Source organism: Sycon ciliatum, chromosome 10, assembly GCF_964019385.1.
Source record: "Sycon ciliatum chromosome 10, ocSycCili1.1, whole genome shotgun sequence".
In the NCBI taxonomy this organism is placed as follows: domain Eukaryota; kingdom Metazoa; phylum Porifera; class Calcarea; order Leucosolenida; family Sycettidae; genus Sycon; species Sycon ciliatum.
In genome coordinates this window covers 3106465-3127248 of record NC_088652.1, presented here as the reverse complement: position 1 = coordinate 3127248, position 20784 = coordinate 3106465, and the positions used below count along the sequence as shown (strand labels likewise).

Here is a 20784-nt window from a genome sequence, read left to right as displayed (position 1 = left end):
CCACCGTAGTAGAATTTGTATGCAACTGGTGTGCAATGCCCTCCCAAGTCTAGTTGTACGTTATTTGGCATATCATCTATTTAGGAGTGCAAGAAAGATGCTCATTGCTGGAGGTTTTTTCAGATAAAAACACGACTCGCCAAAATTGCTCCCCCCCCCCCTCCCCTGTTTTTGGGTACCTGATGCTATTGTAAGAACATTCAGGGACCAGGCCCAGAGTCAGTTCCTGGGGGGGGGTTAGGCCCAAGGTCGGCTACAGGGCCGACCATTTCCCGATGCACCAATTTCAGCCTTTTTGGAAAGATTTGTCTTTAGCTCTATGCTGCACCAGATATGGTTGTTTCAGCTACAGTGTAGTACGCTTTCCGTTAGAAATTGATAATTATGGAGATAGCACATTAGTCATCACTCTATTAGGTGAACAGTCTGGGGGGGGGGGGCAAAGACTCCAGTACGAGTATCACAGGTTAGTACACGTAGGTAGCATACTAAAACTCGGATGGTGAGCCAATATTATGTGTAAAAGGAGAAAGAACCAATAAGTTACTTGTTATGACTTACAGTCCACCAAGGTGAGGACATCATGTAAGATAACGTTACCTTGGTGGACTGTTACCTTGGTTACCTTGGTGGACTGTTAGTCATAACTAGTAACTTATCGGTCCTTTCTCTTTTACACATAGAGTATTGTTTTGTTTTTTTCAAGAAAAAAAAACCGTGCAGCTATGGCCATACCAGCCGTAACAGCGGCCCTGGTAGGACCACACACACACACACACACACACACACACACACACACACACACACGCGCGCGCGCGCACGCGCACACACACACACACACACACGCACACCATTGGACCATTGGACGCCCATCGCCGGAGGCGATGATAGCGATGCTACAGCAGAAGCCATAGCAGCTTGTGCTGGGATTGCACCATTCAACAGCTTGCAAGGCTGAAGAATTGACCGCCACTATTCAGCCTGGTCTACACCACACAGCTATGAAGTGGCTTTTCTGGCCAGTGAATCCCTACTTTTTGGTCATTTTTCTTTTTTCTTTTTCTTTTTTTTCCCCCGCACACACATCACACCACATACTCCGGCATGCACTAGCTGTTGGTAACCACCCAGGAGAATGAAAGAAAAGTCAGGAAGAGTCTGAGAAAGAGAAGAAAGACGTGTGTGACCATAATCGTCGGGAATCGAACCCGCAACCTATCGATTGGAAATCGCTGCACATACCACTGCACCATATGGAACACACACGCACACACACACACATACACACACACACACACACACACACACACACACACACACACACACACACACACACACATACACACACACACACACACCCGGGCAGAGTACTTACCTCACTCACAGAGATGACCTTTCCGACCTTCTCCAATACCGCCTGCCCGGTGTCGGACGGGCTGAGCGTGAACTCCAGTGTCGTGTTATCTAGCAAGTGAATCCTGGGAAATCAAGAACAGAACAACCAGCAGCAACACCGTACATTAGAGATTGAACAGTAACACTAAGAATGCACAACCAATAAGAGTGTGCAACTCCACCAGCTATTGGGTCTTGCCACGGCAGAACTTCACATCACGTGATAAACCCCCCGTACACATTATTTGCATGATGGCTACCGGGTTGTACTTAACCCTTCTGTGGTTTCAACTCGCTGTGTGGTGACTTAACTAACGGTGTCTGGGGGCAGCGTAACCTATTGAACCATGTCACGCGGTGTGAAGTTCAGCCGTCGCAGCACAGGATAGAGGCTGTGCACGCAGTAACACACCCTGGGGCTATGGGAGGATGTAGCCAGTGTACTGAGAGAACTCAACACAACGCGGAGGCAGAGCGTAATACAGAACGGCAAGCGCAATCAAGGCTAATTAGTCGCTACTCAGAGTTTCACACTTACGTTAAAAAAACTTCGTGATGGATTTTGATGGATAAGAAAACGCTTAGAACAAGTCAAGAACAGTTTGTAACGACTTCAAATCACTGAACCAAGGTAGTTCAGCCTATGCACAGTGCCTTTACGCAATCATGCAGGCAACATGAGTATGCTATTGCCCTTCCGGTATTTCAATTTATGCCAGGATAAATTGATATCGGGGCTATTTACTGTTGGTAACAGTGAGTGTAGACACTAGTATGTTCTCCTACTCCATTGCCACACATGTAAGCAATGCATTACCCCACCAAGGAACGACGTTGATCACACGTGTGTGTCAGTGTTCAAGACCAACCGACGCTGTATGGCAATCTAACCCATGCCGTATGGCAATCCAACCGACGCTGTATGGCAATCCAACCGACGCGGTATGGTAATCCAACCGACGCGGTATGGTAATCCAACCGACGCTGTATGGCAATCCAACCGACGCTGTATGGCAATCCAACCGACGCGGTATGGCAATCCAACCGACGCGGTATGGTAATCCAACCGACGCTGTATGGCAATCCAACCGACGCGGTATGGCAATCCAACCGACGCGGTATGGTAATCCAACCGACGCGGTATGGCTATCCAACCGACGCGGTATGGCAATCCAACCCATGCCGCATCCGTTGGGACTTTAGTGTCCCTGACATCGTACCGTTACTGTACAGGACCGGCAGTGGAAGCAGTTTTTCGATTGGTCTGGCCATCCCATAGCCTTTCATACAGATTTGTGTGTTTGATACGGAAAGTATACGCATAACCTCCTCAAGAGCACACACACACGTTGGTGGCCGGAGCGTCAGTTCAGCCATGGCCTGACCAACCGGACCGGTTCCGCCCGGCCCCGTCGTATCTTGAATGAACTTTCACCACACAGACATAACGACAAGTCTATAGCTCTCCGAGCGCCAATTAGGAACAAAGTTACTGGAATCTGTTAGTTGATCTCTGATTCACTAGCCTGAAGCGCGGAGACCTCCGTTCTTCAGCAAGCAATGCCATTTTACGTCACCGAAAGACAGCAGTCTTAAAAGCTGCTGATGTTTTCTGTAAATTGATAGCATCACTTTTCAGACCACATGCGTCATGTTCAAATACAAATGTGCATGTTATCGGGTGAGCGCACGTAACACCCATTCCAAGGGGGTTTGAAGCTAGGACTTTTCACGACCCGTCCATCAGTCTGGGGCAAACCTGAAAACCGTGTCAATGCAAAGGCGCAAGTGGCTGGTTATTCTCCATATCAAGCAATGGAAGCATAAGCCAACTGGCAAGGCACTGGGTACCTTTAGTCATGCAGAAAAATACCAATCATGAATGGACAAACTTGAAAGTGCTCAATTCAGCACTTCAGCACAGCAGAAGGTGTTCGACAGATTGGGTGACTTAAAAGAGAGGTTTGTGTGTGTGAGGTGGGTCGATGTCAAGGTTTGTGTGTGAGGCTGGTCAATGTCAAGTCGCAAGTGACCAATAAATCTCACTCATTGTGTGAGACTCGATCATACTGAATTTCATTGTCGCAGCTCCACTGTAGGCCGCCACAGCACGGGCAGTTGAGCCAATCCCAACGAACTTCTGCAACAAGCAGCAAGCAATATTTCCCACAAATGGCCGTGTGCTCAAAACTTGTTCTATGCGCGTCAGTATGTGCATAGCAGGCGCACACGGCTCCTCACCTCCGGCTTGTATGCAGAGTTCGACTACTTGCGCAACGCAGAGATTTTGCTGCGATGTACCCTGCATACCTTTCGTGAGACACGCTTTCAAAATGAAATTTCGCTCATTGCCTTGCAGATTGAGTTCTGGTGTACAGATCTCGTTGTAACTTGTTGAGTTGTCAGCCATGGTGTAGCGGAAGATTATATTGGCGTATAGGCAACCAGAACCATGATTATGCAGGACTGGTGGAAGCAGTTCTTGATTGGTCAGGCCATACCCTAGCCTTTCATACAGTTTGTGTATGATATGGAGGGTATACACATGACCTCTCACCAATATTGTACGCATACATCGGTAGCCAAAACAGTTGATACAGCCATGGCCTGACCAACCGGACTGCTTCCACCAGGCCTGCTATGAGGAGGCGTTAGAACAGAGTCATCAGCGCCCCACAACGCACTCTGATGATCTGTGCTCATGGATTTGTCTGTCATGTACTGTGTTTTTCCTGTTCACACTGAACACAGCAAACATTGGGCGTTTTCCATTACACATTCTGGACCCAGGTTTTACAATTCTCATAATCCTTCGCCGGGTATTCGAGCTGCGTTGAGGAATTTGGCTATAAAGTGCTAACTTTTATATCCATTGGAGACACGTCCTAAAATTTTACTGTGAAAGTCATCAATTGTGGAAGATGCAATTTTCGCTAGCATGCTGCCCATTGCCCCCATAGCAGCCTAGTGCGTATATGCCATTATTACTTCAAAACATTATTATTATCAGCCTTTTCACATTGACATCGCCAAGCAAGCTTGTCTAGTCTCTGCTTAGGCCAAATGTAATGAAGACTGAGGAACGAGCGGGGTCAATGAGGTATATGCCATTGTTCCACAAATATAACTTACACTATCAGAGCTGCATCAAACCACCATTGAAGACCAATTATTTTTATTATTTTATTGGCCATATTTATAGCAGCACTGGAGCTTGACACCAGTCACATGCGCCAGTCAACACATACAAACATTACATGACATTGAACACTACTCGCTGTCGGAGGACCGACGACAGCAGGACAACGACGTGTACGGCGGCGGGAATACGATTCCTTAGTCAGCAGGAACTACGGTATCACATAACAATTACGTCGGTTTCAGCTGGGTCTAGGGAATAATAGGCTTTGCAAGTGCCAGAATTATGTGAGCACGTGTTTTCTTATTCACTTACTTCAGAACGATTCCCGCTTTCGAGACGCTGTAGTGAGCATCGCCGGATGAGCGACGGAAGAGCTTCGCCACTCGTGACATTATGACCGATCAGCGTGCTCATCCGTCACATACAGCCACACTCGCACACTTTACAACTGAGCGGGAATGAGAGAGAAGGAGAGAGCGAAAGAAAGATACAGAGAGGTGGAACACTTCGATTGCAGCGCACCGATACTGACACTGTGATAGGAGCCTGTAGTGGCAGTAGTGCGAGTAGTGGATCTGCCACGGAGTTCCGTCTTTCACTCACCTACACCCACGCAAATGTTCGCTCAACGACGCAGCACCAGTACACTAAAACTAAAAGTATTATTATTATGTCGACGCAGGGCTCTCCCAAAACTGTGGCCAATTGTCCTGCACTACTTCTACCAGCAGTCATGAAGCTTGCACAAAACAACTCCGCCAGTGAACTCTTTCACAGCTCAGCATCCAATCATTGGATTACAACAGAATTTCTGTCACAAGTCCAAGATGTAAAGAGCGGAGCATGTAGCTAGTACAGGCAATCTACGCATCCTCAGTCAGTAGTGTTGGTTGACATTCCGATTCGAGATCTGCTCAGGCGCTGCATGCGCTACAGCCCGGTGCAGGATACGTCACAGTGCGCTCGGCGGTACAATGAAACTGTTATGTGCGCAATGTTTGAAGCAAAACAACAAGAAAGAAAACCTGCAGTGCTACACTTCTTGTAGACGCAATGTAGTGCTGCGAGCCGCACTGATAAGACGACATGTACGTCCCATGCAGTCCCTTTCTAGTTTCTTCGCATTCCCTGACAGGAACTCACCCGCAACGCTGTTGTGATACTGGCAAAGTCACGCCACACTCGCCTGCAGAAGCATCTGCGACCGCTGCGCGGCAGCAGTACAGAGTAGGACTCACCAGGTCTCACAGGGGGAAGAACAGAGCGGCCGATGGGGTGTGTGAAGGCCGTCGTTTCTCACAAACAGATGGTGACACAGGATACACGTCCGGAGGCTGCAGCGGAAACCTACAGCTTACAAGTACAAGACTGCAAAATGTTTATACTCATCTAGATACGCTCGCCTACAACCTCCGGATCGATATCGATCGCGGAGCTAGCGAAATACACAGTACACTATACAGAGGTTCTTGGTCCGCTCATTTCACGCTAATTAATTAATTTTTAGAATCGAAGGAATGAATCGGAATGTGCGAAAATAGTTTTTATACTCTTATCTATATCTGTCGTACTGACAACGTAGATCTACGACCATCTGAGCTGACTTGTAAGTACAGCTGTAAAGACATGATTGTATAATGAAAAATAGCTACTGAGTGCTGACAGTGCTGTACTGTAGTGTATACATGTAGTGTAGGTAGAGTGAGCTGCAGTCCCCCAGCCTGCTGATGTCACTGTCAGTGTCATCACTGCACTGATCGATGAGCTGAGTTCACAAAAATAATGCTGTCAAACCTAGGCCTTGACGGATTATGCTAGCATAATTTTTCGCATAATTCCTACCAAAATCGAATAATCGCATAATTCGAGGCAAATTGCATACGAATCGCATAAAATTGTAATAATCCGCCTGTTCGCATCAAATTCCATACAGTTGTACATGTTCTACAAGTACAAGTACAAGTAGATGCACTAGGAAGTTGTAGGTTTACGACTCCCTTGATAACATGTCCAGTCCACTACAATCAGTGATGGTCGTAGGTAGGTCGGACGGTGCGTTGACCCTGTTGAACTTTTGCTACTACAGTACAACGCCCTCTACAAAAAAATTCCTCTGTTATTTTGACCAGACCCATTATGCATTAGCAGCATATGTGAGCATAATGCGGCATAATATGATAACTTTTAGCATAAAAATAGCATAATTCTGCAATTTTTTCAGCAATGCGAAAAGCATAATTTCACGAAAATATTAGCATAATCCGTCAAGGCCTAGTCAAACCGTCAATACGCAGATGATGTGTCTTTATACAGGGCGGGGAAGAATGTCCAGAACTTATGAAAAGACCTCACAGAGGACATCATCAAAGTAAAGGAATTCTTGGCAACGAGAGGTCTTATGTTGAACTCCTCGAAAACCCAGCTTGTTGTGTTCAGGCCAAAGTCGAAACCTCTTGACCCCGATGTCAACGTTCAGATTGAAGATGTCACCATCACCCCTAGTGCACACGTGAAATACCTCGGTATAGTTCTTGACGAACATCTCTCCTTTGGAGTTCACATTGCACAATTAGAACGTAAAATAGGCTGTAAGTTAGGAATGTTGAGAAAGGTCCGAGACCATTTAACGATCGATGCTAAGAGGGCTTTCTACATCTGTTCCATTCAGTCCATACTTGAGTATGGGTCTAATTCCTTTGCTCACTGCCTTTCTGCCTCCCTCCATGACCGTGTTGTCCGACTTAGTAATAGAGCGCTGCGTATTGTATTTTGCATGCCCCGCCTATCTTATGTCTCCCTTGTTCTTGCCCGCTACCATATCATTCCCTTGTCTGTCAGGTACCAATTCAAGCTGTACGTTCTAACGTACCGTGCGCTTCATGATCTGGCTAGTGTCTTTGTTGCTAACTGTTTCTGTCTCCGCTCTAATTCTACCTGCACTAGTTCTCGCACCCGCTCTCAAGTGTCCTCTTCCCTTGCTCTTCCGACAGCCAAACGTCGCTATGGTTTATTTTCTGTCACTTTCCTTGGCTCTGACCGCTGGAATGCCCTCCCAGCGGAGGTCCGCTCAAGTTCTTCCTTGCATACCTTCCGTAATTCTGTTCTTCATTTTTTAGGGTACCCTGTCAAAAGGCCTTAGGCCTGTGGGGATTGCCCTATCAAACATTTAATAATAATAATAATAATATTAACTGGTTTGAGGGAAAGAGACAAACGGGAAAGTTCTGAAGAAAAAATTGACTGTCACCACCAGGACTCGAACCAGGGACCCTCGCTTGTAGCCAGCGATGCTCTAACCACTGAGCTATGGTGTAGTCGTCATCCCAGCAGAGGCCGTTCAACATTTTCTTCAGACTTCGTAACTCACACTTCCTGTGAATCCACGCAGGCGGGTGGGACGCAGCCCTCACTGTAACCCACACACTTCACGTACAAACTAGCACGCGGGGAGCCCCAAGTCATAAAATATTAACTGGTTTGAGGGAAAGAGACAAACGGGAAAGTTCTGAAGAAAAAAAAATAATAATAATAATAATAAACAAAAAATAATGCACCTGCAGCTCAGAGTCAGACTCAGAGCTAGCAGCTAGCGCATACCGCGCGCGTCACGTTGTTTGGTTGACAGCAGGCAGGGAGCTGAGGAGGCGGCCAGCTAGACACGCCACTAATCGTGATTTTTGATGGTTGCCTCGAGATTGTTTTTTTTGGCAAAAAAACAAACAATCGTAGAATCCTATCTTGAATTATTGTCGAATGCCTAACTCCATAAAGAAACCCACACATCTGGAAGAACAGTCTTCTTTTTGACTTTCGCATGCATGCTGCTATTGCACGTCAATGATCATTGTCAGGCACCGGCGGATAATGCGAGCAGAAAAATTGGCAGAATTCGGTACTTTTTGCCAGACACCGCAGACACACCCACACACAACAGAAAGATACAGATCACAGTAGTAGTGTGGTCTTTGTTCACTCACGGTGGAAGAGCTTAGCGTAGTGTATACATGACGTCATGAGCAAGAAGAAGGGCATGCCACCTCACACATGTACAGTACATGTACAAGACCGACCTGATGCAAAAAGTGAACCACTGTGGTGAATGGGGCCGCCGGATAATTAACCACCCCGAAGCTGGCGGGAAAAAACCCAGGACCCCGACGGAGGCACATCCCTGAGGAAAAACCGGTTAGAATATCCCCATCAGATAAATGAAAAAAACGTAACCTGCAGGACTTATCCAGAAGTGAGAATAAAGGGAGGGCGGGTGGGAAACTACAACGAAAAGAGAAAGACCACGATGAAGAGAAAGGTTTGAGAACACTGACAAAAAAACAGCTGACGCAATCCTGGTGCCGCAACTATGGTGAAAATGCTGGCAAAAAACTTTTTTCGTTTCATTCGCTACGCTCAACCAACGAAAACTAACACTTTTTCTGGTAAGTTTCATGCATGTTTGGTATGTGGATAAAGAAATGGAGGAATTGCCCGCCATAAGGTTTGTATGGTTCTGCCTATTTCACTGCTTTTCGAGCAGAATCCGCCGGTGCCTACCGGTAATCATTGTGGGGAGAAACAACATCACAGAAAAAATCGCCCCTATCGACGATATGGACAAGGAGAACGGCGGTGACTTCCTTGAGTGAGTAATGTGTCCTGGCTTCGTATTTTACTATTCCCTGGTTGACAGCATGTTACAAGGCAGAGCGCTATCGCGGAGGACGCACTGTGTCTGTGGGGTCCCCTTACTGTACTACAAGACTTAGTACATGTACAACCATCCACGGTTGGCAGAGCCCCAGTCTTGCTACCATTTGAACCGTATGGGGGTTAGCCCTGGCTCTGACCCTCATCATGCTCATTGAGATAGGGACTAGGGAGTTCTTGTTTGTTTTTTGTTTGGTATTGTCAGCTGCGTATTTCAGAGTATTTTATTCATAATTATGGTGGTAAACACTCACCTGGCAAAATGGCGGTAAATACACGCCGGACAGTAATTATACAACAGGAAGAAAGGAGATAAATGGCTGCAAATACAGTCTAATGTCGAGCTAGATGCGCCACAGCCTGGACCAGGTTGAAGCGACGACGGCGAGCAGAGCGTGATCCACGGACACAACGGATGGCAGACCTGGCAAGAGAAAATGCCAAGCAGCACCGCAGCCAAGCTACAACCCGGCTATAGGCAGCGTTGCGTTTGGTGGCCAAGCCATGCGCCAGCCTCTTGACTACTACGGCTGCTTCAGAGCCCATCCCACCACAGGAGAAGAAGACTAACGGTGTGAAGGAGCCATGCTCGACTTCATTGACGCGTTCACCGTAACTTGCGTAAGCACGCTTCTTCTCTCCTTCGAACCTTCGGTAGAGGGAGGGGAGAGACTTGGACCGATAGCTCGACGCGTGGGGGTAAAACAAAACACCATTGTATCAAAGAATGCGTTGCGGCTATCGGTCCAGAATCCCTTCACCCGCAGGTCGGCACGGGCATCAGGATCAGTGTTGGCTGACCGATCGTGAAAGGTTTCACCAGTTAGGGGCTGCAATGATGGCTCCACCTCCACATCATGATGGATCAGATCATCTCCTTCATGCACGACGCGTGGGATCATTGTGTCGCATGCTGATGAATCCCGACAGCTTGCAAATTTGGGCATGGTCAACTGAGAACCTTGAGCCACAGGGACAGGATGCTGGCAGGTTGTCCAGAGGCCAACAGTACCGGAGCCGGATATGATCGTGAAAATCACCTTTCACATCAAAGCTGAAACCGTGTTCAGCCATAGCCCAGGCATAGGGACGGTGGTCAGGGTACTGGACCCGCCCTTCTCGCGTGCCAATGACATTGCTCGCTGTTGTGGCTGCGGCAGGCGGCCTTGGATGGCAGTCGCTGTTGCGCCCAGTACTGTGCGGTGGCTAATTCGCACTGCCGACCTAGTTGCCTAGTCCAGCCGAATGCTCTCCAGCAACTCCGATCCGCCGGTGGCGGTCTGAGCTGCGAGGTGGATGGTGCACTCCAAAGAGGCAGCGTGCTTGCGTGGAGACTTGTAGGGACCGGCGGATTCTGCTCGAAAAGGTGGCAGATTCTGCTCGAAAACCAGTGAAATTGGCAGAACCATACAAACCTTATGGCGGGCAATTCCTCGAATTCTGCTCCATTTTTTTATCCACATACCAAACATGCATGAAACTTACCAGAAAAGTACCGAATTCTGCCAATTTTTCTGCCGGCAGAATCCGCCGGACCCTAGTGGAGAGTCCTCAACAGGGTTGTCGAAGGACAAGCCTCCATGTCGAGCAGGCTGTTACGGAATCTCAGCCATTCCGTTCCCCGGGACGCAGGACACAAAGGACAAGACTAGTTTGGTTTACATTATATATTTGACATGACGGAAATTCAAGATTACACTGAAACTAAAGGGACGAACAAGAAGACTGACAAAAGGACTCTCGACTACAAAATCGCGCATGCTCATATCACACATGCACGCGACTAGACGAGACAGTTTGGGGAATGCCATCACACAGTAAAACAACACATCATTTCACAACAAGGCAGCGGCCACCATCTCCATCTCCTGATCGCTCACTTCATGCTTGGTCAGTGCTGGCAGTAGACGGCTGCGAATAGCATCCTGTAGAGGCTGCATGTGATCACCAACATTAACAGTGGGCATAGTGCGTAGGAGGAATGTCCACCGGTGACGCAAACCGAAGACGAAAGCAGCAAATGCAGCGTGAGGATGTGTAGCTGCTACGCTGGCAAGTCGCTCAATCTGGTCAGTTGTGTATTCCTTGCCCGTTCTTGAATGTCAGTCCTGCGTAATTCCTCTTGATCCTTTAGGCTTAGTCCTTTGAGTCTAACCTTTCAGCGTTGGTTCTTTATTGTTTCTGTTATGTTTGTTAGGAAAGGGTTTGCTCCCCACACTGGACCTCCCGCCGACTTGACTTGACACTGGACTGACTCACGCCTTTTTTTGGCTGCCATCCAGAGCACACGAAAAGTCCGCATCCCCTTCGACGGAGCGTGCCTTAGTTTGTACATTGTATATTGATTTTCGTCCTGGTGATTAGACAGTGGGAAGTCGCCATGTAGGGGCGTGAGCCCGCCTTCCGGCACCCGGAGTTGCAGTTCGCTGGACTCGAGTCTACCGAGTGAAGAGACCCCACACCTCGATCTGGTGAGCTGCGTTGTGGTGATGTTTGGGCCTGGAGAGCACTACATCATGTAAAATGTATATTAGTGGTGCTCTTCAGGCACAATCTTCCTCAGCCTACTCAAGCTCAATTGGTGAGAGATGAATTCCCCGAAACACTGTGTATTGAGCAGGGAGTGGTGTTTTCTCACAACTGCCATGCAGAGCACACGAGAAGTCCATCGAACCCAGGGGCGTCACCGGACCCCTTCACAGGGGGGTGCACAGGAATTTTGCACAGGAAAATTTTTGCAGGAAAACACGAAAAAGTTCGCTGATAGTGAGCTGGAGAGACGCTTTCCTTTTTCGAGAAGACGACATTTTGAGAGGAAACAGCTCCAAAGACTCTTCAAGTGTGGTGACCTGACTAACTTACATGTACTTGTGATCATACTGAATTATTTATTCATTCTGTTTCAAACAAACACCCAGCACGCCGCCGCGCGTGTAGATTCTAGAACAAACTGCGTGCACTATGCGAGTTTATATACATGTAGATTCTACCAGCACTACACTTTTCATAACCAGGAGTTCGGAAAAAACCAAGGTCAAATTTTTTAGGGGGATGCACGTGCCCCCCGTGCCCATCACGGGTGACGCCCCTGGAACCTTCGACTAGGCAAACCTGCAAAAAAGCATCCCTCCCTGCTCAATGCACAGTGTTTCGGGAACTTCACCCTTAATCACTGGAGCTTGAGTAAGCTGAGGAACATTCTGCCTGAAGAGCACCGCTTATACATTGTATAGTGCTCCCCGGGTCCAATCACAAGGGATACAAACTTACAGAGACGCTCCGTTCCCAGCGCGACAAACACCTCGTGAACACCAGATAGCAACGTGCTCCATCTTCTCTAATGTCAACATGGTCAAAGGACCAAAATGTACATGGTTACAGGTATCCGTAGTCTGTGTCCAACACTTACAGTTACTAGTATAAGCAGGATGTTGTAAGCTGTTGTGTAGTCAGAAGGCGCAACGGCTAGCAGAATACTGACTGAACTGTCTGATGTGATACTGACATTCAACGACGTGGTGATTTGTGCTCTATCATGAATGGGCAAACCAACAGCCTTCCAACTTGACGTTACTTGGTAGGCTTTTAAGTTAGTTATGAAATGACATGAGAAAGGAGAAGGTGAGCGCACTCAAGACGAAAACAAGCTAAGTATCACAGCAAACTGTTAAGCAGCTTTGACGAGATGGTGACGAAAGACGAAGGACCACGGCACAGGACGTAGGATGGCCACGGCTCACTTTCGAGAATTCGAGACAAGGATCACCACCCATCTACAGATTCAGTGTACTTTGGAGGCTCATGATTATTATGTTTTACGTACACTATCAGATCATGTACATCAACAGAAGAAAGACTACAAAACGTTACTTCGGCAAAAGTAGTCTTTTAGTTTTCACCTGTGCTTGAAGAGATAGGGTGTGACCGTCACGCGGATCTATTAGGTTGTGACTAAAGTCCGACGAGGCTCCGGTGTCGCGCCAAAACCGCGCACAACGAGAAATCAATCCGCCTTCTCTCTATTTCAAGTAACTAGTTTCAACGCTCTGCCTTCGATATACATGTACATGTACATGTATATCGAAGGCAGACACAATCATGTACAACTACAAGGATGAACAATCATGTCGACCTACATCATAGACCTACATCATGTACATGACTCAATCTAAAAGCTACAACCGACTTGTGCAGTCGAAACTGTGCGGTGAGGCTGTCGTTTCAAGCTGCTAGTTTTCGTTTCCCGTTTTATCACCATGCTCTCAGCGGAGTTCACAGTACGGGATTGCAGGAGTCAGTATCCAATCGCGCGGTATCAGGTAACACGATTCGGAACACTACTTGTACTAGAGCTAGTACCATGCACATACTGTCCTGCTCTGGGAAATCCGATCGCGTGAATCAAGTTACAAAAAGTCTTCTAGTTTGCGCTCTGCACGCACGACTCAACGAGTTCATATCCCAAGCCGTACCGTGACGGCTATACTTCTACATCTGTGGGCAAGGGCGATTCGTACAGCAACGTAAGTTCGTAACATCGTTGCCGGTGCTTGCGGCGAATCGATACTGGTCCAAGTCGGAAGTCGTATACGTAGCCATGTCCGCATGCACGCAGCGAAGAGGTGGCGGGCCGGGGAACAAGAAGCGCGCGAGTTGTGTCACTCGAGCTGCATAATCGAAGACCTCTTTCACCTGCTGGTTCCACTCTTGACCTTCTCAGTTTTGTGAGTGTGACCGATCCGTTGCGTTCCTTGCAGCGCAGCGCAGCAGCTCGGTGAGACGCGGTTGATCACACATTTCCCCTAGAGGCGATCATGTTGAACAATGAAGAAGATGAAGTGGAGCTGCAGGACGCGTCCCCGTTGAGCAGCCCGTCCGGCAGTCCACCGCCACTATTGGCACGGACCACTAGTCACCAGGAGCTTGGAGGACGTACAACTGCACCATTTTCTCCTGTAGATCCACTGGGCACTCCTGCTCAGGCCATCAGCTCGGTAGCTGCCATGGATCAGGGCGCGGTGAGAGCTGTGCAGTCTGTGGCAACCACCGCGAGTGCTAGTCGTCCATACGTTCCCCACGTGTCACCCTACCAACATCCACTTGTACCCATGACGCGGCGTGATGGCGAGCCGCAGACACTGTCCCGTGCGATCTTGCCCCGTCCTCCTGCAAATCGACCGTCCCTGGGCGGTGATCTGCCTGTCTTGAGCCCGAGTTCGTCGTCAGGGCAGATCAAAGTTGTGTTACCAGCCAGCGAGCTACAATACGCACGTGAGATCCTCCAGACTCGGGAAACCGTGTCAGCTGCAGTACGAGATCTACCCCTGAAGCCAATGCGAATCCTAGTTCCCCCAGAAGGTCTCAGTGCGAGTGGCAGTCGCGTCTCTCCGACAGTGAAGCAAGACCCACTCGACACAGACTTCCGATCCAGTAGTAGTGATAGATGTGATGAAAGCCCAACTCACATCACCAGGTCCAGGATGTGGCAGGAGGACGCAGGCATGTTTCGACGCAGTCGCCCCGCAGAAAAGCGGTCACGTGAGATGCCCTGTGCAGAGGACATTATGAAAGGTTGCTGGACCGGCACCGCACCGAATGAGCGTGACCATCCACATCCGTCGCCAAGGAAACGTCCCTATAACGACGCCATCACCATGGCATCATGCAGCACGGAATCCGCTTTGGGCACGGCTTCACGTACGGTAGTGATGATGAAGAAAGCGGCGGCCACCAGCAGGCCGGAGCATCTCAGTGTCTACATGCCACGCAACCATGGCAACGGAAACAGCAGGCACACGGGGACTGGGCGCGAGGACCACGGGTATGGCGGTGGAGGTCCGGGGATGAGGTATCGCGACGAGAGCAACGCGTGGCGCTGGACGGCCAGCGAGACCGTTCTGCTGCTGGACATCCTGGAGGAGCACCTTAAGAGCTCGGCGGCCACCGGCCACCGGCAGCAGGGCATATGGCGCGACCTGTCCAAGCGCTTCGCCTGTCGGCGCGGCCTCGCGCCCTTGTCCGGCCCCTCGGCGACGCAGCTGCAGACCAAGTGGAAGAACCTGGTGGCGTCGGAGAAGCGCAGTCGGCGTCGCGACAAGCTGCCACCCGGTGCCGCACCGCAGCCGACGCGGACAGGCCCGAAGTGCCTGCTTGACGAGACGCAGCAGAGACGCCTCTCCGGACTAGTCAGGCTCTCCTCAGAGCTCTCCGACAGCCAGCGGAGCAGTGTCAGCGCGTACAACAAGAACGGTGATCCCGGCTTGGAAACGCCAACACCTGCATCTACACAGCAGCAGAAACGCCTCTCCGGACAGGTCAGGCAGGTCTCCTCCTATCTCTCTGACAGCCAGCGGAGCAGCAGCGGTGGCAGTAGCAGCAGCAGTACCGCGTGCAGCAAGACCGATGATCCCGGCTTGGAAACGCCGACTCCTACATCATCTACTCGCAGCCCTCGAGTTCCTAGAGCGTCCCCGGAAGCATGCTCAGGGCTTGCTGTCGACACTGGCAGAAAAGCAGTCACGCCAGCAGTAGCATGGACAGCGCTCCAAACACTGCAACCAGCTGGTAGTGAAGAGCAACAAGCTGGCAGCATACGTGGACCTAATGTTTGTCACAATGGAACTCAGTCACCGTTTGTCTCCTCTGAAGACTCCAATGATGTCTTGCGATCTCCCACTGCCACTGGCACCAATTACGAAGAAAATGGTCTTGCCGGGAGCAGCCCAACATCGTCGTTGGAGGTTTCTGGAGCTGATCGCCAGTCTCCGAAAAATCCCAGTGATCTCTCGCCAATCATCAGCAAGAATGATTCAGAGCCAAGCGTGGACGGCCTGGCCTGCCGATCATCCGCAAACGTGTATGCATCGTGTAGCCACTCTGCAACGGCCAGCGGAGCCTTTGCCGTTTATACAAGGTCTCCGCAGAGCGGATGCGATCATAGATCTGTCGCCGGCATGGTAAATTCTGGTCCCTGTTCTGTTGGCCTCATCTCTGCAGCTGCTGGTATCGGTGCCAACGCTCTATCACCTGGAGATGTGGCAGCAATGAGGAAATCAACCCAAACACAGGAACCAGACTACAGCAGAGCAGCTCCCTGTCCGCACTGCCACCGACAAACACCGCCAGACAGCCACGGGCAATCTCCTGGGGAGGCACACAGGAGTTCCCCTGCTGAAGCTTGTGGGAAATTCCCCACTGCGGCGATGAATGAATGCAGTGGCGGAACAGTGAGGAGAACATCAGCACGGGCCACAGACAGTGAGAGCATTCTTGGAGCAAGGCAATGTCAGGAGTTGACAGGAGCCTTGTTGGATATCAGAGACCTGCTCAGAGGTATTGCCACGTCGATTGGTACCCTGGTTGAGCACAGTCATACAGCATTAGGTTAGAAGAACACATGCCTTTAATTAATGTCTCAGTACTCCTTGTCAGCTTTGTACCGTTTTGCCGCACTCGCTAACTGTACAAGATCTACTTACGTTGGTGGACAGTTAGTAATAACTCGTAACAATTTGTCCATCTCCTTTTTTCACATGCCTTTAGTTTCCATTTAGAGTGGTTGCTAGGTGCATGCACACACGTAACACAGCGCTTTGCTAGAAGAGATTGAGAGAATATAAACAGACTTGCGTGCACGCCTAGCTCAGCCTTTGCCTGACTTGATTCATCAGGGTACTGCCCCCCCCCCCCCCCCCCTACACTGATAGGGCACATGTACATACCAAACCGATCTCCTGCTCATTTCTCTCTTATTTTTTGTATAAGGCCGTCTAGAATTCATTCGTTGTTTCGGCTCACTTCGCTCATGGAAAGGCCATAGCCATGATTGATGTAGGTACTGTACTGTCGAGTGCTGAAGAACTGCAGGGTCAGCCTCCTAGCCTAGGCTGTTCTGATTTCATGTATTACAGTCTATGCGCAGGTGAGTCACCGTGTGTACATTGGTATGGCGTGCATAGCGAAATTTTAGCCTGGCCGTTCTTCGGCGTCCAAGAGTACTGAAGGTCCCATTTTTTTAAGGTTAGGGGCCATCCGTAAATACCGATATTTATTTAGAAACGAAAACTAGTCATTTCTCTTCAACCCCCCTCCCCCCTCCCTCAGAAACGAACACATGCAAACGGTACATGGTATCGATATTAATTTTATTCTTTTTTTCTGGACGTGCCCACACATACAAACTGTACATCGATATTTTTTGGAGAAACGAACAGGCGCTCAACCCCCTCCCCTTAAACGACTAGTTTTCGTTTCTAAATAAATATCTATATTTACGGATGGCCCCTTACCTTTCATTTTTCTTTACATAATCATTGGGCCAAGGTTACATACTAACGTGGCTATGAAGACAGCAGTGCAGATTTGTAAGTGCCTGCGGGGTAGATAATGTAAGACTGAGATTTCACTGCAACACAGGGTTTGGTATGTACTTGTACAGTAGACAAACAACATACTTTTGTATTATTTATTTTTTACAAAAGACCGTGAAGCCGGCTCGAGACAAAAAGAACTATAACAAGAAAGATAACAAAGTTGCATGCAGGGAGAACGAAGAAACGACCAGAACGCAGAAGTTGAGGGTTGACAGAACAAACAACTAATGAGTCGGGGCTGACTACAAGTATCCACTAGCGCAGCTGTGTAGGTGGGGGCGTTGTGGACTCCTCCGACCAAAGGTCTCGGTATCCTTGCACTTGCCCATATTTAGATCCTTGAGGCTTCAATGAGGTTCCCCGTGAAAGACGAACAGCGCAAAGACCCTCTACACACACATACAAACACCCTCCAGGTGAGATGATTATTTTTTTTCTGTAAGTGCATGGTATTTACGGTTGGTCCCAAATTCCATTATGATATTTTCTTTATTTTCATTCCCAATGCTGCAGACAGCAAGCTGTTTCGGCCATAACGGCCTCATCAGTGCAGCTACGAGCTAAATAGGCCGAGCTACCAGCCATGGTGCAAAGGAGGCACCACAGACATTAAGGTAGGTCGTCGCTCTAGCGCCAGAGTGCTCAAACTACAAACGATTTGTATTCTTATTTTTAATACTAGGGAGTTCCCCACAGGCGTCATCACCTTTTTACAGGAAACCGTAAGAAAGTCTTGACGGATGATCGAAATTATCATTAATTTTATTATTAGTATTTCAATTTTGAATAGGGCAATCCCCACAGGCCTAAGGCCTTAATTTAGCAGGTGAATTACACAGGTGGTAAGCTGGTGGCAGTGCATTCCACCTGTCAGCGCCTACGTAAGAAATTGCACTGAAACTATAACGTGCGATGATCTTCCATTAAAGGAGCTCCGCACCGTCTAGAACGATCAGTGCTGCATGGCATGTTCAGATAGTCACTGTAATAGAAAACCAACCCAAGGAAACGATTACGATAAAGAGAGTTGACGAAAGAGATACGACAAGCCAAAACGATAACCTTGATAAGATGCATGCATAGAAAAACAACTTCCGCTAGTTGAGCTGTGAACTTCCTTATTGGTCGGCAGTTCACGGATCCGGTAGCAACCAGCGCTGAATAAGATTGTTAACCAGGTCATCAGACACGACCACGCTGGCAGCGTGTAACCATCTCGTACGGATACGGCACTGGGATGGCACTGAGCTCGTTCAGTTTGGCAATCTACACGTTCAGAACACGCAACACAACACACAATACATGTACGGTATTTTGCGGAGTGTGTGCCGCGCTGGACTATAAGCCGCACCCCTATTGTTGCAACGAAATACAATACAGACATCTGCCATGTTATAACCGTTCATTTGATCATTGGAGTATAAGCCGCACCCTCCCCCCCCCCCCCCCCCCCCCTTTGGGCGGAATTTCGAGTTTCCAAAGTGTGTCTTATACTCCGGAAAATACCGCAACGTTAGGCAAAGTAAAAAAAATGATTGTTTATCGTCAGCGCCCGCCCCGAATTTTCGCCCTCCCAGCAAAATTGTTTCGTTTTTTAGTTCCGGAAAATGTACTGTATGTACTGCGATCTACGCCTATACAACACTTAATCAGCGTGGCTACAGATCTTGAAATGAGAAGTCCCCCGGTGGAATCATACATGTACCGTATTTTTCGGAGTATAGTGCGCACCTTTGTATAACGCGCACCCCCAATCTTCGTTGGGGGTGCGCACTTCAATCTTCATTGAAGTACATGCATTTCATATTCGGAGCATAGTGCGCACCTGCGATTTAGGGCCTAAAATAGCACATCTAAAGTGCGCACTATACTCCGAAAAATACAGTAGGTGCTATGGGCTTGAAAGGCGAAAGAGATTGTCAGCTGCCTGATTTTCTTTGTTGTCCTACTCCGCATTGGTTGTTTCACTTTTCCATATTTGCATCCTCAAAATTATCTGGCAAGATGTTATTCGAGGCCGACGAGAGCCATCTGCATCCCATGGATTTTTCTCAATCGGCGCAAAATGGCTTCAACGAAAAGTGAATAAACAGGCATGTCTAGGGGTTGCAAACTCCTACCATACAGCCATACGGGCTTGAAAAGTGAAAGAGATTATCAGCTGCCTGATTTTCTTTGTTGTCCTACTCTGCATTGGTTGTTTCACTTTTCCATATTTGCATCCTCAAAATTATCTGGCAAGATGTTATTCGAGGCCGACGAGAGCCATCTGCATCCCATGGATTTTTCTCAATCGGCGCAAAATGGCTTCAAAGAAAAGTGAATAAAAAGGCATGTCTAGGGGCTGCAAACTCCTACCATGCAGCCATACATGCAGAATAAAAAATAAAATAAATACTTCCTGTCTGCCCAGAGTTCTCGGGAAAATCTGACGATAAACAATCCTTATAGTTTACCTGGCCTTATAAGCATATTGCCCATTGTGAAAAAAAGAAATGCATGTGCATTCCCTTTGACTGCGTTGGGATCAGCAATACACTGTTCAGATATACCTGATAATCATGCGCGTTTCTATGACTACAGTTCTGGCTTCCCAAATCACCAGTCTTTAACCTGGGCGACCCTACTGCCACGAATCAGAGTGGGCAAGTAAAATAACATACCGTCTTCTCCGAAAATGGGACCAGTCTTTTATCACCCCCCCCTGTCTGAAATACTGTATAGCAGGAAATTTTCGGACGGAAGGTATTTTCGTACGATTTCGTACACACGCTCTTTTGTACTGAAATTAATTCCGTTCTAAAACTTGTCCTTGTGAAGTTATGTACACTATACATGCAAACACGTGCATTTAGCATGCAGCACTGTACGAAAATAAAATCCGTGCGCAAGGTCGAAAATTGGCTTTGTCCGAAAATATTTCCGTCCGAATATTTCCTGCTATACAGTAGTGTAGTCTGAAGAAGAGGTGAGGCTTCCTGCAGCTTCATCTGTGAAAGGAATTCGGGTGGACACACCCATTCTCATAGCGCTGCACATCCGAACCACTGCACATCCGAACCAGTGGTTCGGATGTGCAGCGCTATCGGAATGGGTGTGTCCACCCGAATTCCGCTATGGGAATGAGTGTGTCCACCCGAATTCCCTTCACTGTCTGAAATAACTTCAAAT

General features: G+C 48.5%; 2 protein-coding genes across 5 annotated transcripts in view; both read right to left on the bottom strand.

Moving 5' to 3' along the window:
- LOC135825782 (tyrosine-protein phosphatase non-receptor type 21-like) overlaps window positions 1–5940 on the bottom strand; it is a 36000-nt gene extending 30060 nt beyond the window's left edge. The window contains exons 1-3 of one of the 4 annotated variants that reach the window (XM_065338407.1): window positions 5681–5940; window positions 4850–4985; window positions 1376–1478 (exon numbers count right to left, since the gene is read on the bottom strand). In XM_065338407.1, the coding sequence (XP_065194479.1) occupies window positions 1376–1478; window positions 4850–4929 (183 nt within the window). In that variant the 5' untranslated portion in view covers window positions 4930–4985; window positions 5681–5940. Of the gene's footprint in view, window positions 1–1375; window positions 1479–4849; window positions 4986–5140; window positions 5539–5680 lie in introns of those variants that run through there. The other 3 variants (XM_065338404.1, XM_065338406.1, XM_065338405.1) reach the window with 3 other exon arrangements.
- An 11761-nt stretch (window positions 5941–17701) lies between these two features.
- Window positions 17702–20784, bottom strand: part of LOC135825591 (1-deoxyxylulose-5-phosphate synthase YajO-like) — a 17368-nt gene continuing 14285 nt past the window's right edge. Inside the window, exon 9 of the mRNA XM_065338200.1 lies at window positions 17702–18879. Coding sequence (XP_065194272.1) covers window positions 18796–18879 — 84 coding nt within the window. The 3' untranslated portion in view covers window positions 17702–18795. The remainder of the gene's footprint in view (window positions 18880–20784) is intronic.